We start from the raw sequence: 23,499 nt of genomic DNA on the forward strand, positions 1-23,499 counted from the left end.
TAAATTTCTCCTTTAGTTGCTTGAATATTTTATTTTTGAATTTAAAGGTTATGGATGAATTTATAGTAGAGTTTTCAATGTATTACTAATTTATTTAACATGAAGTATACAAAAATTAGCATTTACATTGAATATTTATTATATAGTTAAATAATTTATTCAGCTTTGTTCATAATTGTACAATATACAGATGGTTGTGTCAAGAATGAGTTTGTAGACTACTCCTCCTGTTATTAGAATTAATAAAGGTTTCTTGCAATATTGTTCATTGAATAATAGCTTTTTTTTAATATGGATTTTGTGAATTTTTTTAGTTTTAGAAGTACTTTTTAGTTTTAATACCATCTGGTGTATGTAGTTAAGGTTAGTCTAAAAGAATTTGAACTAACTTTGTAACACTGAAATTTACACTGGAACATTAGCTCTGCTTTTAAACTTAAAATCATACCATTAATTAATGATTTAAAAATTTGGCCCAAGCATTCAACCGCAACCTCCATTTATTTCTCTACAGTTTTTTATTTAATTCTGTTCACCTTATTACAGTCTGTAATAAAATATAACAGACTTATTTTTATTGATTCAAATTCATAACATTTGATTTATAACTCAGCCGTTATATATTTTTATTAAAAATAAAAGATACACAAGTGAGTGTTTTGAATATTGGTTTGAGGTTATTTAGCATACTTGTGGCTCATTCATTTAGTCTGGTCAATTGCATTTCTTGATTGGTTTATATGATTTTGTTTATGTTTTTAATAATATTAATACGTTTTCCTCCTTAAAATGTATAATAATCAGGATATTTAATATAACTAAAATTGTTTGAAAAATTCAGATCAGTTATAAATTATTTCAGATAAAATAATTGTATGTGTAGAAAACTGGAAAAAAAGCAATAATTGTGGTTTTTGTTAGATTTGACATTTTATATTCAAGCATTATGATATTAATTTTTATTGCTTGTTGTCTTCATTAAACTATGATTTGAAACTTAACTGCAGGTTATTATTTCTGTATGTATAACTGAACTTTTCTTCATTTGAAAAATTACTTTTAGAATGTGTCACATAATAGCGCAATAGTAAATGGATTAAAATTTTTAAATAGTTGATACAAAGAATAATAGTTAATATATACTAGTAAAAATAATATTATAGATTTTTTACTTTAAAATGAATTTTGTTTAGCTTTCAAACAGTACTTTATATCTGTTTAATTGTAGAGCAGTGACGTAATTTTCCTTCAGGTGGCATGGTTTTAAGGTTTTAAAGTTAAGAGAATGTTTAAAATTTTCAGCATGAGGATTTTTGTAAATGATCAGAAACATATGTTGTAATTGATACTGTTAGTTTTTGGGTCATGTCAGGTAATGTAGCCTACAGATATTAATTATTGAATGCTATTTAAATTATACCATTGCTATATTTAAGTTTTTACTCTGTTGAGAATATGTAATGTCGTTGAACCCAATTATTGTAATAAAAATGGGCATAATAATCAATACAGAAATCATTAGATCACCAGATGGTGATGTTCAATCAAACTCCTGATTAATACTTGCATATACACCTTTACTTTTGTAAAGGCTTAAAAAAGATTTATTTATATACAAGAATATTGTTGCAATTATAGATTTGTCATATCACGTTTAATTAAAAGTAGTTTCACTTAATATAGTGTTCTGCAGAATCATATTTTGATAAAAAACCCAAAGCTAACAAAAAACTGCAACTTCTACCATCTTATAAACGGTGACACATAGGAGACAGATGGTTTTTAAATAAGCAATACTCTGTTAATTTTAGAATTAAATAATGTTTGTTGACATGAAATTAAAGTTCAATACATACCATTCGAATGTAATTATGGTCACCTTATTTATGAAAAATGTTTTCAAGATAACTTACATCAATTTGAATGCAGTTCTCAAGTCTCTTCTCGAAATTCTTCATCATGCGGGCCAAAATTTCTGAAGAAATGGTACCAATTTCTTGAATATGGCATTCTTTAACTCATTCAAATTGCAGGGTTTGTGATTGTAGACATGGCTTTTGGGGTACACCCACAGAATATAGTCGCAGACTGACAAGTCGGGAGATCTTAGAGGCCACGAAACATTGCCAAAACATGAGATGATTTGTCCAGGAAACATGCGTTGAAGAACTGCCGTTGAATTATTTGTGATGTGTGCTGTAGCACCATCCTGCTGGAACCAAATGTCTTTTAAAGCGATTCTTCATCTTCACAGGAATGGCTTGAAGAATATAATTGTATTGAGCCTAATTAACAATGTCATTAACGGTATTTTCCTCAAAAATATGGTTTGATAATGATAAAATGATAAAAGAGTATAATGCTAAAAATGGCATCTTGTGAAGAGCAGAACTGTTCCCAACACCGGCTCTCAGTACTACGAAGATCAAAACTGTCAGTCTCCCGTGTGTCACCCTTACAATGTAATTCCTTGTGTCCTATTATTTTGGAATCACTGATTAGTAAGTAGATATAATTTATACCCTATTCAGGATGTCCGTAGCTTAGTGTAACCTATAACATTGTAAATCACCATAAGACACTTTATAACTGTGGAGTGCAGTTTTATTTACAGTATAATATAATGATAATAATCCTGTATTATTATTGTTTTTATGTGTTTTGTATTTGTTTTAGATAATGTTGTTTTATAGTGAAAATATATTTAAATGTTGTTACAATTTTCTGATGGTATCTACAAAATTGGGTAACTTATTTCTCCTAATTTATGATTATTAATATACATTCATTACTGATTTTCAATGTTATTTCGTTATAATTTTGATTGTATTGTGATTCGTTTATTTATCATTATTTCATTGTTATGTCGATCAGTTATTTTTAATTATTACATTTTATGACTGGTTTTATATATATATATATTTGCATTAAAAATAAGCAATTAACAAATCAGCATTTTTATTTTATAATTTATGTTTATTTGCATAATATTTGTTCTTCTATTTGTATGTGTTTATGTTAATTATATTACTTATATGAAGTTTTGTGTCATAAGCTGTTCTAATTCACTTTTTATTTTTATAAAGTGTAGTTTATAATAATCAGTAAGTAATGTTTATATTATATTACTGTAGATTTTCTTTTGCTTTTTATTTGTTAATAGAATGTTTTAACATGAGATTGAGAAGTTTTAATCTAAATAATTTTATTTATATTACTTCTAATGGTTAATTTATGTTCACAGTAATGCATAATGTAGTATTTACTTGAATGTTGTTGATATAAAATACATTATAATGTAATATGTATATACATTTTGTTAATTGTACTTATAACAAACTATTTTACAGAACCTCCAATGGATACTTTCAGTTTGTTGGAGAATGTTGTGGAGTGTTTGATGACCATATAAATATTAAAATTAGTAATTAAGAAAGATACTGTGCCTAATTGAGACTTTAAAAAGTATTCATGCTGAATCATGACTATTTCAAGTCATCAATATTTTCGATTTTTTTTGCATTCGGTTCAGGATAGTGCAGAATGCTTTGCCTATTTTGGAGTTTGTGATTCTTCATATTGCTTGTAATAACATTTTTATTAATACTAAAACTAAACTATAAGATCATTAAAGATTACTCAAAATCAAGTAATTAAAGTTGAAAAATTTATTTAAGGAAATCACTACCATAATCCATCTGCAAATTTTCATGTGTATTTTACATACCATTAATTTATATAATAAAGAATTTGTATAACTTTTTCATAAAAAAGATAAAAAAACAATTAACATATGCATAATAATAAATTGGTTAAAAATATTAATTTCATATTTCTAAAGCTGAAATTGAACTCTCTAGCAAGGAGATGAACAAGTATATAATCATTTAATTTTAGGTAATATAAAAAAAAATTATAAACAAAACTTTTTTTACATATTATTATATTTTTACATCACTGAAAAAGTTAGGAAAATATATAAAGAGCAAGATGATGCATAGGTAAAGTGATAATTTTTTTACTACTTATTCCTTTTTCCCACCATCAGTCCTAGTTTTCATATTATCAGTTCTGTGAGTAGTTATTCTTCTGCTGAGGGTGTCAGGATCTGAAAAGTTTGTGCATACTTAATATTTCCTTTTTCTTGTTAGTGAATACACAAAATGTCTAATGGCTTAAGGTACCTATTGGGTGAAGCCAGGTGTCTAATCCCCTGAAGTATGTTAATTGTTTTGGTAATCGTCATAATAATATTACTAAAAACTTTCATATAAAAAGGAAACAAGAGTGTGTAGATTATACTATTAAAGTTTTATAAATTTTATGAATGAATTATTCATTTTCCAAGTGCAGAATTAAAAACATAATGCTGTAATTAAAAAATAACGTAAAACTCAAATTTTGCTAAATAACCAATTTAAAAATAATAAATTGATAATTCAGATAGTTTTTTATTTAAAATTTTAAATTATTGTTATACATAAAACACACTTTTTCTACTTGCATAACTTCTTTTATCCCATAAAATATGTCATAACACAAATTTCAATTTTCACAATATTTTTATATTTTCACTAGGATTATCATAATTTATTTTGAATGTTGTTTTCTGACTTTCCTAGCATTGTCACTCTTTTAACATCCATAGTTGGAGTACCTCCATTCTTAAAACTACTTTTAACATTGAGTCTTCCTGCATTGGAATCGTTGATTAAATAACAATTTTAAGCTCCTCCCACTTCCCATCACTACTGTCATGTCCTCTTCTTGTCCCTCAACGATTATATAGTTTCTTGAAACTAATTTTTCTGATTCTTTATTTTAACAATTTTAAATTTGTTAATATTAGATTGATTGTTTATCTGTTCATTTATTGTCTTTTCTTTTAACTTTAGTTTGAATATTTCAATGTTTTCTAGAATTTTTAAATATTAAATATACTAGAACATTCATTCTCAAAGAGGGTGATATGCCCCCTTGTGAGCTCTGATTGCCTTCAGGGGTGGAAGTAGGTGGCCCACAGAAAATTGGGGTTGTTCAGGCGGTCTAGGAAGGTGATAGCTCATTAAAAAAAATTATGCTTTTCTGATATTACAAACCAAAATTAAATACTACACTAGTATAAAAAATTTGTATTAGTAGTTATATATTATAATAAAAATGAAAAATAAAAAAGAGACTTAGAGACGAATAAAAAAAATTAAAGCTTGAATACTCTACTTTTTAACAGTATACTTCAAATTTAAAAAAATTATCAAATTAAAAAAAAATTAGAAGAAGAGTTTTACGAAGAAAAAAAGTTTTTCTTCATGTTTGATCAAGCGCATGGGGGGAAAAAAATGATTTCAGTAAACTCCATTAAAATTATTTAAAAGCTTAAGATTTAGCTTTAATTTATTTATTTATACGTGTCTGCAATTTTTCTGAACTGAAATATTCCACTTTAAAGAGAAAAAGCCACTGTTGTCTTTAATGCTGCATATCTTCTTATCTCCGGCAGTGTATTGATATAAATAAATACTTCCAAATATGTTTAAATATGCATTTTAATTTTTCTCATTTAAAATGTAAGTTTTAACTCAGAAATAGGATATGCCAATTTAAAAACAATAACTGCAATTGCTGTTTTGAAGAGGGATCTTCAAAACAGCAATTGCAATTATTATTATTAACATATGGTAAGTTTAAGAATTTTGGGGTGCTAGAAAATTTTTGATTCTCTATGTGGGCAGTGGGCGAAAAAGTTTGAGAATCAATGTTCTAAAGTATTTAAATATTCTATTTAAAAACATGAAAATATTAAAGTTAAAAGGACAGAAGATTATTAATGAAGAAATAAACACTCAATCCTATGTAATGATATTTAAAATTTTTAAATTGTTAAAGAGTGAGAGGGATAAAACAAAAGAGGCCATGACAGTAGGGATGGGAGGAGCTTAAAAGCACTATTTATTTGATGATTTCGACACAGGAAGACTAATTGTTAAAAGTTGTTTGAGAATAGAGATACTCTCAAACACATATCAACTGCAGATGTTACAGTGACATGCTAGGAAGGCCAGAAAATAATACTCAGATCAAGTAATTTTCTTTAAAGTTTGTTGTTAATTGAATCCATAATCTTTTTTTTGTTACTACCGTTTATTTCTTTGAATATTCTTTATAGAAGAATTTTGTGAAGAGATTTCTATATCCTACAAATAATAATATTTTGGTCATCATAGTGAATAAAGAAAAGTCTATCTTTATCGATAAGTCTACACTTGAAAAATGTAGGTAAATATTTCCTGTTTAAATATCAAAAAGGTGTAATAGCTTTCTAATAAGTAAAATTCCTTAAATAAATAATTTAAGTGAAATTTTACTTACTTCTTAATAAGTAAAATTTTGTTGATGTAAAAATAAAAAAGCAAAAATCTCTACTTAAAAACAAATTGTAAAGTATGAGGTTAACCGCCAGTTTGACTTTAAGAATAAATTTGATAAAAAAGAACAACCCTTTTTTCAAAATAGTCTACAGTATAAATGATATGAATACATAAAATTTTCTTCATTTTCAGTGACCCCTTATCTAATTTTAAAAACTGACATCAAGTTATAATATTGCAATGTATATTAGGAAACCCAGTTTTTTTGATTTTCAGCGTAATCTATTTCCTTCTTATGAGATTTCAGTAGTATAGTTAAAAAAAAATAATAATTAGGAACATTCATGCAATAAATATATATGTTAAATTAAATAAATAACAAAATTTAACTTCCAAGTAATTTTAAATAATAATTAAGAAAAGCTTGCTGTTTGGGAAATGTCAACTTCCCTTTCCAAAATTAAAAAAAATTCATAGAAAAAATCAATATGCACATAAAATTATTTTTGAACAGCAAGCACCATAACAAAAGAATGGATCCTTCCAATTGTGTTAAGTTGTAACAACAGGAACATTAATAGCATAATCAATTTAACAAGAAATACCTGATATTTCAGATTTGTGGATGTAACAAGCGGTAAGGAATCACATAATGTGCAGATTGGCAGGTGCAGCAGCTATTGTGTTAATATATTTTTATTGCATTTATGTTTTGTAGACTTATTGAAGGTGAAATTAAATGTTTGATTATTAACATAAATATATTTCTTATTTTAGTTTTAAGAATGTTTGTCAGATGCATATGACTATTTCTTATGTACAATTGATTTATACTTGATTGATTGTTTATTGGTTACGGCTGTTTGATAAAAATTTAGTTATAATTTGGAAATTTATTTTTGTTATGAAATGAATCCAAGCTATATGTGTTTTTTGAATTACTGAGGTTTCAGTGTGTATATTTTTTGTATTTTATTTATAGTACTTCAGAACAGCCATCTCGTTCATCTAGTTGAAATGAACTATTAAGTTTTTTTTTTTCAGCAGTCATTAAGTTGCTATTTTTTTACTTATTTATTTTTTTTACCTTTTTCTTTTGCTTATTTTTTTTTTCTTTAATTTCTGCAGGAAATGATCTTGAAAAATATGGCAACATTTTTATTATATGGATTATTATTATTTTTTCAATTTCAGTGAATTGTATACACAGCATGTAAACTGAATGAAATTGGTTGTGCTGCATTTTAAGTGTCATAAAAAAATGATGCATCATTAAATGTGCAGCAGAAGCAGTCACCTTCGCCGCCTGAACTTCAGCTGGTACTGTGGGAAGAGGAGCCTGCTGCATTCAACAGTGTTGTCCATTGTAATACTAGCGGTTGGGCTTGGTTCGGTAGTGTTACTGCAACGCATGATAACGTAGCTACTGCCACAAAATTAGCTCTTAATAAACTTAGTGGTATGTTTTATTTTTTTATATTTGTTACTTTACTTTTCCTTCTTTTTTTTTATTATAGTTAATTTTCTTTTTTTGAGACATAATTATAGGAATACTTAATAGCTTAAATGTTAGATATAATTCTTGTATGTAGTCAGTCCTTGGTTCAATTCTTAATTACATGTTTTATATTTTTACTTTTATCATCTCATTCATATTTCATTTTGTGATTGAGACCCTCTAACAAATTTGTCAGAATTTCTAAAGGATTCATGTCCTATCAAAAAATTAAGAAAATAGCTTCTTTAAAAAAATCTTCAGTTTCACTTTTAATAGAATCATATTAATGTATAATTTGACAAAATAACACAGCAAAGGAGCAATTCTAGTATACAATCTGATGATTAATTAATTAAGATGACTACTTTTGGGAGAAATCATTACATAGTATGATAAATAAGAGTTAATTCGCTGTCATCTTTGTCGTTTAATAAGTTTAAGAATGGCCCTTAAAAACTTGCATATTCAATTTTTGAGAATTCAGTCTACATCTGTTCTCCATTGTTTAACAATTCTAATAAATTGAAATGGATCATTTAATGATTACAGAGTTGTAGAAAATAGTTCATCGCTTATTGTAATCTCTGATTCTGAAGGTTTTTTATATAATGTACTCAAAATTTGTATCATTTAAATCCATTATAACAAACACAAAATATATTGTAAAATACACACAAGTAAAACCTAAAAAAGCATTTCAGTTGTAGGAATAAGGCACTCATGACGTTAAGTAAAATGCTTTCATTGTAGAGGAAACATAACCTCAACTTATAATCTTCAAAAAGAGAATTTTTCTAAGATAATATTATATTGTGTTAATAAAGTCCTTGAATAAGAGTATTTCCTGGTAAAATACTGCATTATGTGCTGTGATTTATTGTAGTTATAATGAACCACAAAGCAAAATAAAAACATATGACACCATCACAGCCTTGTTGATAGAACGTAAGATCACAGTGTGATGCTCACCAGAGCTAGCGTTAAATATTTTATCTAGCAGCCCTATCATTACTATATTTAAACAGGGTTTATGATCTTAATTGATTTTGAAGACTACCCATTGCCTCATTATCATTCTTGTTAATTTGTAATAGTTACAAAATTCTAAATTTCTTAGAACTTATTTTAATGTTTTCTGTAAATTTTGTTCTCACAACAATTGTTTTAAGACAATCTTTGAATTTTAGATGTTCATTGATTTGTTAATAACTTAATACTTATAAATTAAGAATTGAAATTCTACATTTATAAATCTATTTTATAATACATTTAATAGTGATTTCTTAAGACTGAATATGTTATGGTGATCTTGAAATTATTTTCTTTAAACATGATCATCCTTAATTTTAAACTGTATTCATAGTATTAATTTTAGTATATTTAAAAAATGTAATTTTTACTTATAAATAGTTTAATATTTGCCTTTTCTTTGCAGCCTTGGTTAAATGTGAACACTTTATGCTTGGTGATTTGGTAGCAGTGTGCCTATATGTAAGAGATATTTCTGATTATACACAGATAAACAATGAATATATTAGGGTATTAAGCGGTCATAATCCACCTGTACGTGTATGTGTTGAAGCACCTCTTAGTCCACAAACTCCAGTTATTATTGAAGCAGTTGCTTATTCACAACCAGAAAAATCAAATTCACCATCAAGGCATACAATGCACGTTCAGGGTGTATCACATTGGGCACCGGCTAATATCGGACCATACAGCCAAGCTGTCCAGGTATTTTTTTTAACCATTTTTGGATTTCAAATTTTTCACATTTTATAATATCTATATATCTCTTTTTTTAGTATGTTTTAGTATAAAAAGTTGACAAGAAAAAAATTCCATTGGACTCCATAAATAACACTGTAAAGTTTATGTTTTTATCACAGTTTATATAGGCTATAACTATTTTTTAGCCACCTTTATTGATTTATCTATTAAAATGCCATTGGAAAAAAAACATAGAGGGGACAGAAGTACAAAAATCAATCTATAAAAATATAATAGATTATTTTAGATTACCAAGAGACTGAAATTAAAAAAAAAATTATTTTAAAATTGAAATACTGCATTTGCTACGTTAAGTTAATAAAATATCAATCATAAATTTATTGATGGAGAGATAAGCACAGTTCTGAAAATGTATTCCCCTTAGAATAAATGCCAGTTTTATAAGCAGAGGTAACATCACTAAATTTCATAGTATTACTTGATCCATAGTGTAGATATGTAGTGACCCCTACCATCCAATATTCTTTGAATATTACAATTACAATCAGATTTTGCAGGGCTGATTTGCTTTAACATCCAGTGCCTCAAGTAGTATTAACATAATCCATATATTACCAATAATCCAAAAGTGTTTATTACCTGTAAGGCTGCAAAGTTCAGAAAAAACTGAGTGGTTCAGAAGAGCAACGTGAATAAGGATTGAGTGAGTGTTAAGTAACGGATTACTTATTCATCTACAGTCATCTGGCAGAGAAGATCTCAGGTTAGTTTATTTATCTCGCCCAGGTCTCTCAGTGGGGGTTAGTCAAATATTTCCTGGAGATCACGTACTCAGAATGGTGTGGGGGATTACTCAAATAAAAGAAAGTTAATATAATTTTAAAATTTGTGAACAATAATGGAAAGTGACTAACATTTCAAAAATTGTAAACTAAAATAATCCTAGGCTATGCTTTACTTGAAAATGTTTGGAATTAAACCATGAAAGATTAGCCAGTTTGTTCTCCCAGATATTACTGATGCTGTTGTTGATCAGCTCATGTCAATTTGAGAAGAATTTTTTGGCTATATAATTTATATCTTAACAGAGCAAAAGTAAATTTTTAATAAGCAATATGATTCTCCAGATTCCTCAAGCACCTTAATGACAGATTTTGAGTTTCTGTAATCTGGTTGATTCCCAAAGTGAAAATACTGCTTTAAGGATAAAGATTTAAAAGAAAAAACGCTCTCAGATTTTGAAAGTGTTTTGAATTGTGATAAAACGAGAGGGCTAAGTGTTTAATTGAACATGAGATTACTTTTATTTTTACTCTTAACTTCCAAAATTTGGATGCTTTTTAAACAGATTTGCATAATTAAGAAAATGTGCTGTACATGAATAGTTTTTTGAATTTCAAAACTTCTTTGTTATTTTTGAAAAAAGCACATTGTACTGAACATTTACATTTTTCCTATTATATGATTTTTTTTTACAGATCGGCGAGGTTATATATGTTGCCGGTCAAATAGGACTTGTGCCAGGTTCAATGACATTAGTAGAAGGTGGTGTACTTCGACAGTGTAAATTATCTTTGCGCCATATTAGTCGCATAATAAAAGCTATGGATCCAAATTCAGAATTACGTAATGTTGTTCAGGTCTGTTATCACGAAGTTCCATTTGTATTTGGAACAAATTAATTTTTTTACTGCTACTTATTCTTCATTTTATTTTAAAGTATGTGGCTTACTGCTTATTTATATATTTGAAGCTTATTTTTCTTAAAAACTATACCAGGTCATCTAGAAAAGTCCTTGATTTTATGTAAAGTATCTTTGATAATAGTCAGCTTAATTCTTTGATTATTATTGTTATATCAGTTTTATTGTAGAAATACTGACAGTTCTAATTTTGGTCACTGAAGTGATCTTAATGCATTGTAAATGTATTAGCCATCTTACTGCTTATGGTATGGAATAATGCAACAATTACAGCTAATTGTTATTTGGATTTAAAGGAATATTCTGTTTTTCCTCAAATTTTCATTATTGAAAGATATAAAAGGTTAATGTTCACCTTTGTGCAAGATGGTACATTATCAACACCAATTATAGTTACAGTGTTCAAGATACATTGAAAAATTGCTTCCCTGATTATTTGAAAGGGAAAATTGGGAAAGACAGTCTTGTTTCTAGTCAGCAAGAAGCCTTGATCTAGGATCAGATCAAGCTTCTTCTTAGTTCTTGAGCTATATTTTAAAACAGTTATTATACGAAGGAAAGATTTCTGATCTATCACAATTAACAGAAGAATCATAATCACTACATCAGCTGTAAACTGGTAACACTTTATATGATTGATCATTCCTGACAAAAGTATTGTTTATATGTTTGTTGCACAACAAGGTATGCTCACACTGAAATGTATCAAGGCATAAAGCTGAGTTTTTCTCTGTTTTGATATACAGGACATTACTAAATTTTAGAAAAGTAACCTTTAATAATGAAAAAAGTAAATAGCTTATAGAATTGTTTGATACATCACTGAATACATTATCTTCCAAGTTTCATTGTTGCCTAACATTGTTAGTTCCTGACTATTCTCACTAGGTGGTACGCACTAATGAGTAATTCCATCTGTCATCATGGAGTCTTATACCGGTGCACAGAGCATGCTCAGTGTTTTTTTATGGTTTCATGAATCCAAATCTGCTACTACTGTTTGGAGACAATTCATGAGTAAATATTGCGAGCAACCACCTCAAAGATAATCTGTTATTGCATAGTACATTTCATTGAAACAGATTGTATATCACGTAGGACGCCAGGTCAGGATAGACCTTCAATTTCTGAAGTTGGAATCGAACAAGTGCGTCAGAAATTCATTCATAGTCCAGATAAATCAACAGGATGTGCCAGCTAGAATTGAATTTTCCTATGGTTACTGTATGGAGGGTAACACGTAATCGACTGCATATCAACCCTACAAATTGCAACTGATACAAGCTTTGAGTGAAGGTGATAAAGAGAAACAAACTGAGTTTTGTGTAAACATGTCAAACAAAATTGAGAGTGAAAATAATGATTTTAATAAAATTGTGTTCAGTAATAATGCAACCTTCCATACCAGCGGTAAAATGAATCAACATAATGTTCAGATATGGAGTCAGCAGAATCCACATCACAATTGAACATGTATAGGACTCCTTGAGTTTAATGTTTTTTACCGTCCTTTCTTTTTTGGCAAGTTAATTGTAACTGACATATCATACCTGGACATACTTTAACATTGTCTAATGCCACAATTACAATAGGTTATGGCTACAAAATTCATTTTCCAACAAGATGGCATTCCACCACATTATCATTATGCAGTTGCTGCATATCTCAATAGCAAATTGCCAACTTGGATTGGACCTGCTGGAACAATTTCTCAACCACCACGATCATCTGATTTAATTCCAGTGGACTTTCACTGTACGGGTTTACGTTAAAGACAGCGTGTTTCTTCACTTGTAGGAAGGTCGACAAGCTATGGTACCAGATAACACAAACAGTTACCATCATAGATCAAGACATGCTTCAAAGGATTTGGCAGGAAATTGATTATAGATGGACATCTGCCATGTTACAAAAGGTAGCCACATTGAACATTTGTGAATGAAGCTTAAAAATATATTGTAGTCAGTGTTGTATCAAACATTTCTGAAAGTTAATTACTTTTTTCATTATTAAAGGTTATTTTTGTGTAACTAATTTAGAAATACCCTATATTAATAAATTTTATTATGTAGTGATGAAATCACAGATACCTATCTCAATGTCTCTTTTTAATATGCATTAACTTTTAATATATATTGGCTTTGTAATAAGTAAGTTGTATGATATTTTTGCAATTAACATTTTTTTTAACTTTTTAAAGAAGTGTGCTGGCAATTTTGTGTCCAGTCACAATTTTTCAGTGTTTTTCCAATGTATCTTGTGTTAGGAGCATCTTACTATATATAGAAAAATGCATGTAGTTTTATTTATATGAGATCTCTAGAAGTTGGATTTGATTACCATATATATCGTAGTGACTAGAAGTATTGGCACAACTCTGATCTTGATCAAATGATGAAAATTATATGACAATTTTTTTAACATGTAATTTTTTGTTATCAAGTGTATCACCAATGAAAATTTATCCGCTGTAACATGAACAAGACTGCAGTGCACTGCATTCCAAATTTTTCTATCAGGATATCATTTCTTATTAATCAATTGAATTATTAAAAACTATTTAGTTTTTGTTAGTGTTAGTGTTAGATACTTAACTATAAAGTGACTTCATGTATGACTTAGTGACATAAGTTTGTTTCATTATATTATGTGGCTTAGTAAAACTCTCATTTAATTTAACATAATATTTAAAACAAACAAGACAGGGAGTTTGCTGTCAAGCACACAGTTGTACAATACCCATAGCTACTTCTTGTAAAGTAATTAATTTGTACAATATACAATCAATAAATTAACAATTAATGTAATCCACCTTACCAGCACATTGATATGTACTCTAGATCTTTCAGCATACTTGGAAGCCACCATCAGGAGTTAAAATTAGTACATTTAAAGACAAAAGTTTAAAAAATCATAGTTAAAATTTAAGGATTTGGAAACAGTCATTACTGTCCTGGTCCTAGTAGTATACTAGTACAGTATTTTTGTGAATACTAGTAGGACTGGGACAGTTATGACTTTTTAAATTTTAACTGTGATTTTTTAGACTGTTGACTTCAAATGTGTTAATTTTAACATATTGTTCATATTTAATCATCAGATTGAAAAATAGTAATTAAAAATTATAATTGTATTCCATGTTTTTTAAACTAAATCTTACAAACCAACTTGAACAATTTTTTCAAAAATGTTTTTAAACATAAACAACGTAGATAAACAAGTTATCCCATGAGCTTATAAAAAGTAAACTTTTTCAAAGGTTGTAAACTTTATTTAGCATGCATAGATATTACCATCATTCTTCTAAAAAGCCTTAATACAATATTCGATAATTATTTTATAAACTAAGATGATGATGAAATGTAGATGTTCTGTAATTTTATTTTGCCAAATCATTGAAGTAAACATATCATTATGTATTAACAATTTGGCCTTCTTATGAATTAATGCTTCCATTATTATTATTATTTTTTAATTCCCTGTTATGGCACCTAGCATTGTGTAGATTTAATTTCCAAACCTTTAATCTTTAGTACAAAAATCCTGTAGAGAGAAAGAAGTTATATTTACAATCAGTTCCAGCTGACATCTGTACATGTCATATAAAATTTTTACTTGGGAAAAAATTATTTTTGATTATTTTAATTATCGTTTTAAAAAAATAGTTGCTCGTGTATTTACTTAATTAGAAGATTTATTTCAGATGTGTGCTAATAACATTCTCTATATGATTATTTTTGTCTAAAAAAAGAATTAATTTATTGAAGACTGTTGCAGAGTGTTTGCTATGTAACAAATGCTGCGTATATACCAGAAGTTAGATCTGAATGGGAGAAACATACTAATAACTCTATCGTTGATTATGTTGTTGTTCCTCGGTTACCACGTGATTCGTTTGTGGAGTGGCATGTCTGGGTACATAAGGGAAATTCACGTTTTGAGTGTAAGTTTTCAGTGTTTTATATTTAAATTATTGAATGTTGCTAGATTTCATATATAAAATAATTCAGTGTGTAAGTGGTAACACTTCCATTGCCAATTTATCTAGCATCACTGTTTTGTTCTTAACTATGCAAATTTCACTAAAATTGAGTTCCAAGACAATATTTTACAGGTACTTTAGCATTGATTTATCCAAGTTATCAGCTTAAAAATTGCACATACAAAAAAAAGGGTTTATAAAACCATATTTTCCTTTTTTTAATTGTAAGCTGGTTTGTTTTTCAATCATAACACCTTTCTTTTGTGTCCTGTTTTATTATTAATTATACTGTATAATTATCATAATATTTATTGTATCTATGGAACTATGATTCAATATAAATTGAGAGGGGTCAGACTTAAGCCTTAACAAATTATATCAAGTTTTTAAGATGCATCTTTCTGATACTGAAATTTATAATCATCTGATCAAGGCAATTGAAATGCATAAATTAATTGTAAATTTCTATGTCAATATAAAAAATAAATATATTACTGTATTTAAATACCTGCTTAATTCATGCCAAAATACACCTGAACTTTTAAACAGTATTTTTTTTTAATATTCAAAAATAAAATATTCAGTGAAATATAATTTTCTCACTGATTATCACATTTTATTATCATTATAAACATATGTAAAATCATTTCTTCATGTAAATCGCACACCTACTAGATAAAAAATGTTGATCAAAAAAGTGTGTGAATTATGCGAGTAAATATAGTAATTAAATGGTGTATACATTTAACCATTCAAAAGAAAATTGTGATGAAAGTGTTACTCAATTTATTTCTGATGAAGCTAGAGTAGATTTCATATAATTATGAAATTGTTATTTTGTGTGTGTGAATGTGTTGAAGTTTTACAATTTCTTTATAAATTTTGATTTCTTAAATATTTTATTTTATTAACCTAAGTAAAACAAAAACTATGCCAGTCATTTCAAGCTTCAGCTATTATTTATTTACTATTATTTCATAATTATAAAAACGTAAATCTGACCCAGGAATTAAGTATTAACTTAACAATTCTAAATAATACTTCATCAGTAAGTTAAGTAGTATTATAAATTTGTCAGATTTTTAATTTTTTTTGCTACAGGCTTTTGTTGCAATTTTTTTTATTTTATTTATTTATTTTTTTGTAAAGAAAGGATGATTGTTGATGAGACACGAGAACAATAAAATAATCGTTCATTATATCATTTAGATTGTTCTGTTACAAAATAGATGAGATGCCTCAATATCTTCAGGTATTTGAGTATATTCATATAAATATGCCTGTGGCGTGGAAGGATTAATTAAAATTTTGTTTAATGGTTTTCACAACTAATAATATTGATTAATTGCATAAAATGATTTTTCTTTATAGATGAAGAAACTGGTTGTGTTGTTGGAGATAATCGTGTATCAATTTGTCGACGATGGAACTATGAGAATACAGTATCTGCCATAGTTTGCTATGTGTCTGCCAGTGAGTAATAATATTTATTCATTTATATTATGAATGTTTCATTCATGAAAGCAATCAAATATAGTTTAACAGCTGATCTATGCAGTGCTGCTGATGTACAACAAAGAAATATTTTTTTTTTAATTTTCCATACTACCACATCTTACATAGAATTTTTCTCTGTTATTTTGATGATAAAAAATTATTTGATTGTGTGAATTAATCGTAAAGTGTTTTTAGAAAACATTTCAACAATTTGTAGTGATAAAAAAATTTTAGTTACACATAGATATCGTAGCTTTATTACAAGTCTGGTTTGTATATAACATTTTTGGATGCATATTTCACTGTTGTTTGTAGTAATTTTAACATTATTTTTAAAGTGAAATCTAGACCATGTCTTACTCCTTCTACACTGGCTTGTAAGTAGCAGAAAGAACTTATCCTGTGTAGAAGCACACTGAATCTTATCAGGAGCAGTATCATAAATCAATACATCTGGTTAATTGCATGTCTCACCAGTATTCATCTAAAAGAAATTTGAAAAATTTTTTGTATGTTTGACTAAAGCCTAATAAAATTATTTGTGCCAAACTTAGGAGTGAATAATTAATTTTTTTTAAGCTGAAATGGTTTAACAAAATACCATAACATCATAAAATATCGTAATTGTTTTATATCTTGTACTTGCTAGAGATCTTCTTTTGTTAATAAACATTTTCCTATTGTTCCTCGAACAATTCATATAAAAGCATAAGTAGAACTTTATAATGGATTATGTTTTGTGATTTAAATATAATTCTGATGAATATTAGCTGAGTTAACATAAAATTGAATTTTATGTTAACATTTTGATTAATTTTTTAAGGCATGTATATAAGGTAAGATCAAAAAGTTCCTGGAATTAGTTTATATTTTAAAAACTGCTATTTTCAGGAAAAAGTTTTAGAGTACTTGTTCTTCAAAGTAGTTCCCTTCAGCAGCTAAACACTTTTGAAAAGTTGAAAACATACCTGGAACCATTTAGGTCAGCTCTTCTTCACATTAGCTATCACATCATCGGAATTATGGAGAATACTGTGGCAGCTTCCAAATGATATCCTAACTATTGATGCTATTTCTTTGACCAGTTTTTCTGCTGCAACTTCACAAAACATTTTCAACATGCTCTATATTTTCTTAATTTTGGCGAGGTAGACTCCCACTATAAATGTTATTTTCAATAATAACACAACCATCACTATAGCATTATATCAAGCAAAAATTGCTGTTTTCTTTATTGCCAATTCTCCATATGCTTGTTCAAGCAGAATTGATGGTGATTTTTTTAAGCAAAACACAAAATTTTTGTACAGTGTTTGACTGTTGCTGACTTTCGTTGTAACATGCAGAATATGATACAAAGCTATAATATTGTTTGCAAAAAATAAATTTTTGCGGCTATTATCATAATGTCATGAGTGCTGCCAACATATAAACCAAAAATTTCCTAGTTAGAATTGCTATTTTAAACTGATGAGGCAATTCCAGAAACTTCTTGAATTTACCGTATAAATAATTACTACAGAATATTAATGGGGTACTACTGTCATTTTTAGTTAACAATTAATTTCATTCTTATCTTAATCTCTGAGGCTATTTTTAACCATTTTCATCAGAAAAATTATTTATAGTACAGCCCTTAAAAAAAGTCAAGAACATATTCTTTTTCCTATATTAATCATTTATAAAGTATACATATATATATATATATTATTGACGTATTAACATATTGACTACTGTGTTAATAAAATTTAATATGTGAAATGCAAACCACCAAACAGAGTAATTAGACAGTTAAACTTACCATATTAATTTCCAAGAATCGATTTTCACGGCATCTTGCACCTTCAGTTGGTATTGAATTCTGTAATTAAATTATATATAATTATTTGTTTTACTGGGCATCAAAATTTGCATATACTTTCAAAATACAAATCAAAATTTTTAAAACTGAGAACAATTAAAATAAAATAATAAAGTTTTCAAAGAATTATATACAAGGTAATTATGGAATTCAATACCAGCTGAAGGTGTGGGATGCTTATCCTGGAAGGTGTGGATATGAATATCTTAATTACTGTGTTTTGGTGGTTTATATTTTACATATATACACGAGGTTTATTTTTTAAGTAAAGTCTAATTGTCTGTAGCTATGTAATTTTTGCACCCCAGCTTCTGGCATGCCTTGCACAAATACAGATGCCATTTACAGTCATATTGTCACTGTGTACAGTTTATATTGTGAAGTTGAAATTTTTCAAATAATTGAGCAGTCCGCCATATGTGAAATACAGATTCGATTTTTGACCATAAGGAACGTTTCAGCAGCAGGTATTCATCGCCAAATATGTGAGATTTACAGCCCTAATTCAGTGAGTGACAAAAAGTGCATAAATAGGTAAGACTGTTCAAGAATGGGCAGGACAATGTTTATGATGAACTGTGATTAGGCTGACTTTCTGTAATCGCAGACAATTTGGTGTGCAAAGTAATGCAAAAATTTGTGAAGACCGGCAATTCACGATTTCCACTTTGTTACGATATTCCCAAAATTTTGAGGTCAGTGCTATATAAAATTGTTGATGAAAATTTTGCAGTTCAAAAAACTATGCTCATGACAGGTTCCCAGGCTGCTTCCTGAAGAACACCAAAAAGTGGAGAATGGCTAGTGCTTTTAACATTTTTGGCCCAATAGTCAAAAATGGAATGGCAACACATAGCATCTACAGTCAAAGTGAAAATCAAACAGACACTGTCAACAAACAAAATTATGGCTACTGTGTTTTGGGATAGACATGGTGTCCTGTTAGTTGATTTTATGCCTAAAAGGACAACAATAAACTCAGCTGCATACTGGTGAGACTTTGACGAAGTTCCAGCGTGCTGTACAGAATAACCGACTTGGCCTACTGTCATCTAGAGTTTTGTTGCTGCATGACAATGCATAACCTCATTCTGTTGCTCAAATTCTGGAGTTAAATCAAATCTTTTGGATGGGAGCAAGTAGACTACCCACTGTACAGCCCAGACCTTGCGTTGAGTGATTACCGCCTGTTCTGCTACCTGAAGGAGTTTCTTGGCGGTTAGTGGTTTGATACCGATTAAGGAGTGAAAACAACAGTTGAAGACTGGTTTTCTTGATTTCTTTGATTTGGGCATAAATAATGTAGTAAAACGCTATGATAAATGTTTAAACAACAAATGAGCATGTAGCGTAAAGTATGGAGTGAAATAAAAACATTTTTTGATAATATCTCTACTATTTTTGTTTGTATTAAAAAATGGACCTTAAAAAATAGCTCTTTTGTTTATGTACATAGAACATAAAACATTTTGTTTAAGAACACATTTTGTTTGTTTGTAGAACATAAAATATCCAAATAAGTCTCTATGCAAATAATAGAAATAAATATAAATACGTAGATAAAATATCTAGATCACAGATATTCTATATAATTATTCAGGTAAAAATCAACCATTTTACAATATTATATTATTACTGAAAACAAAAAAAATATATAAAAACACAACGTTCACCTTCAACATGAGGCTTTATCAAGTACAACTAAAGAAAAAGAAAAAAGAAATATCTTTACTTTTTAGTGCACTTTATAAAGCCTTGTACTGAAGGCAGAACATTGTGTTTTTGTATTTTGTTTTATTTTAAGTAATACTGTCATATGGTTGTTTTTACCTGAAGAATTATAATATGGAATATTTGTGATCCTAGATATTTTTATCTGCATATTTATATTTATTTCTATTTGCGTAGTGATCTATTTGAATCTGAATAGTTTGTATTCTTGATACACACACACATACATATGAAGTATGGTGTATCACAAAGTTCTTCTGGGACTTTAATAATCTATTCTATTCATGAAAATAAGTGAAAAAGTTCATATCAGCATATGTCCTAAACTGCTTCGTTACAAGTTAGGGCTAGTGAAAGATTTCACTCTGATTTCAACTATTCCAGTGAAATGAGGTCATACTGAAATTTTTTGGGTGAGACAAAATTAGTGATTTCTTACGGTTTTTGACCTGAAGATCAAATAAAATAGGTCTCAGAACCATATCTGCTGTAGTTTTTGAGAAATTTGGGGTAAAAAACAAAAAATTGTGGTAAAGAACCTTGTTTTTTATGTTTGACACATAATTACTTTGTTAAACGGGTAATAAACGCATAAAACTGTTAAACAAAACATCTAGAGAATTTAATTTTGAACAAAATGGTTTAAGTTAAGTTGAATAAGACTAAGAAAAGTTAGAAAAATTCTAATTTTATTTAGAAACGATACGTTACTATATTTGTTAGAAAATTACTTATTTAATGTAAACAAAAACCAAATTCTTTTTGGTGATGTGAAAGATCTGTAAAAACAAAACTTACTGTTTGATTTTTATAAATATCAAATAAATTTTCAAACATTTACTATTCAAAGTAATGAAACTGACATTTTATTTCATTTACTTAACTGTGACAATTTTCAACAAACGTTTTTATGTTTTTTTATAAAAGATTTCTCATTCGATCCATTTCTGATAATACAGCATCATTGATGCATAATTAATTGCATTATTAATTTCCACCCTTAATTTACCCCCATACAGGGGAATGTTTGCAAAAGTAATGGTGGAATATTGTATTGTCACCTGATCTTAGTAACTGCAAAATTTCATCAATCGACAATGTCAGGAAGTATTTTAAATTAAGGATACAAGATTTGAGGACAAACACGAAAAAAAAATTGTGAGTTAAAGAAAAGCAGGTAAAAACAGGAAATTACATTATAATTAATTTACTGCATTGATACATGAAATAAACATAATTGAAAAAGAGTTTTATTATCTTTAAAAGGATTTATAAACGGAACAAATAATGCATCTCAGTATGTGCTAGAGTATGGCAAAGGACAGCTGCATCCTTGCATAGATGCTTTGAGTGTATTAGTGTGAAGTATTTGCAGGGGGGAGGGCTTGACTTACAAAATAAAAATATAAAAAATAGTTTTTGGCATTTTCTGCCTCAAAATGCTTTTTATCATAAACAGATTAATAATACAGAAATAAAGTCTGTGATTTTTGTTGCCTTAATAAGAAACATCTAGGCAAATAATGCTGGCATATTTGTTTTTTATTGTCTGAGGAGTAGCACACTTTCTCATTCCTTACATGATTATATAATGTATTATTTACTTAATGAAAAATTTATTCCAAAGACATTACTTGGATTCTCATAAAAAGCTTTTTTGATTTGTCCTTTTAAGAATTACTCTAGCAATAGCTATTAAGAGGCAAAAATTGTATGGACTTCATTACTCTCTTAGTGAAAAAATTAAGTAGAGAAAGTGAAATTAAATAAAACTTTAATAATGTAATGCTTCTAGGTAATATTTCTCATAATAGTTGAATAATGTTGGTGATTTAAAGAAATTTCTACTTACAACAAAACTATTTTATTCATTAAAACTAATTAAAAAATTAATTAAAATGTTTTGTCATCATTTTTAGGTAGTTCTGTTTCAAATCCTACTATGTGTGAAGGAAATAATACATCAGTTGCTACATCATGTGATGAACAGTTAAGCAGTACACAGTTAGATGAAGTATTGAATTATGTATTAAGTAGATTGATGAAAGACGTTTCTTCACCTTATGTACACAGTACTGTATGTTCAATGCGGGTGTTTTATAGAGTAGGACGTGCACCATCTCCTGCAGTGTTACATGCTGCTCTATCACGTGTCGATACTTTTACTGTTGTACCAACAGTAGTGCCTGTAAGTCAGTTAAATCATCCTAATACGTTCCTGTCATTATGTGCACTCAGACATCTTTAAATTTAAATTTATTTAATTTAATGGTAAGTAATTCAAGAAGTAATTTCTGTATTTATTTTTATTATAAGATTATATTTTTCAAAATTGCTTACAACTAAAGAAAATCAAAGAGAGAATTTAAACAGGGCAACTTCTAAACAAGTACCATAGCATATGATAAATGTAAAAATTAAGAAAGAGATAGAGCTGTTAAGAAGAATAAACAATATAAAAATTACCATTATTTCAGGTTTTCTATAAGGGGATTCACCAAAGAGACCATAAAGAGCATTTTAAAAAATTAAATTTTCTAATTTAATGTAGTTTTTTTGCTTGATGATATCACCACATAAGCTGGAAGCTTGTAAAAAATTATTTGCATAAATAAAGTTGAACAGCTCTATACTGAAAAATTATTTGAAAATCTGAACTGTAAATTTAAAAGAACAATTTTTTAATAAAAATAATTTTCTTCATAATCATGAATGAAAAAATAATAAAAATATTATATATAAATATAATATATATAATGTATTAATATTATATATATATATATATATATATATATATATATATATATATATATATATATATAATATTTACTTAAGCTTCCTGATTACATACAAATTGCTAATTTTATATTTTCATATGATTAATTTACCCATAAGTTCAAATTGAAGGGAAATATGGTTTGGAAATTTTGTTTCATATGAAAGATGCCTAGCCTGATTGGAATTGAAGCTAATTCATTTTAAATGAAAGACAGATCGTATAATTCAGCCGTATAGATTATCATTGATATCAAAAGATTACTATGACTAAAAATTACATTTGGTGGTAACTAAAACCGTGGGTGTAGTTAGTGCGGAACTTTTTGTAATGAAATAATTTAAAAAATAAA

At 27.8% G+C, this 23,499-nt stretch overlaps 1 protein-coding gene across 2 annotated transcripts in view; it reads left to right on the top strand.

Moving 5' to 3' along the window:
- The window catches only part of LOC142331244 (uncharacterized), a 70,550-nt gene that overhangs the window by 43,842 nt on the left and 3,209 nt on the right, over window positions 1-23,499 (top strand). Inside the window, exons 9-14 of one of the 2 annotated variants that reach the window (XM_075377003.1) lie at window positions 7,656-7,827; window positions 9,302-9,600; window positions 11,076-11,237; window positions 15,078-15,243; window positions 16,654-16,755; window positions 22,291-22,642. In XM_075377003.1, the coding sequence (XP_075233118.1) occupies window positions 7,656-7,827; window positions 9,302-9,600; window positions 11,076-11,237; window positions 15,078-15,243; window positions 16,654-16,755; window positions 22,291-22,619 (1,230 nt within the window). In that variant the 3' untranslated portion in view covers window positions 22,620-22,642. Of the gene's footprint in view, window positions 1-7,652; window positions 7,828-9,301; window positions 9,601-11,075; window positions 11,238-15,077; window positions 15,244-16,653; window positions 16,756-22,290; window positions 22,643-23,499 lie in introns of both variants that reach the window. The other variant, XM_075377002.1, reaches the window with a different exon arrangement.

This window comes from Lycorma delicatula, chromosome 10, assembly GCF_047948215.1.
Source record: "Lycorma delicatula isolate Av1 chromosome 10, ASM4794821v1, whole genome shotgun sequence".
NCBI classification, from domain to species: Eukaryota; Metazoa; Arthropoda; class Insecta; order Hemiptera; family Fulgoridae; genus Lycorma; species Lycorma delicatula.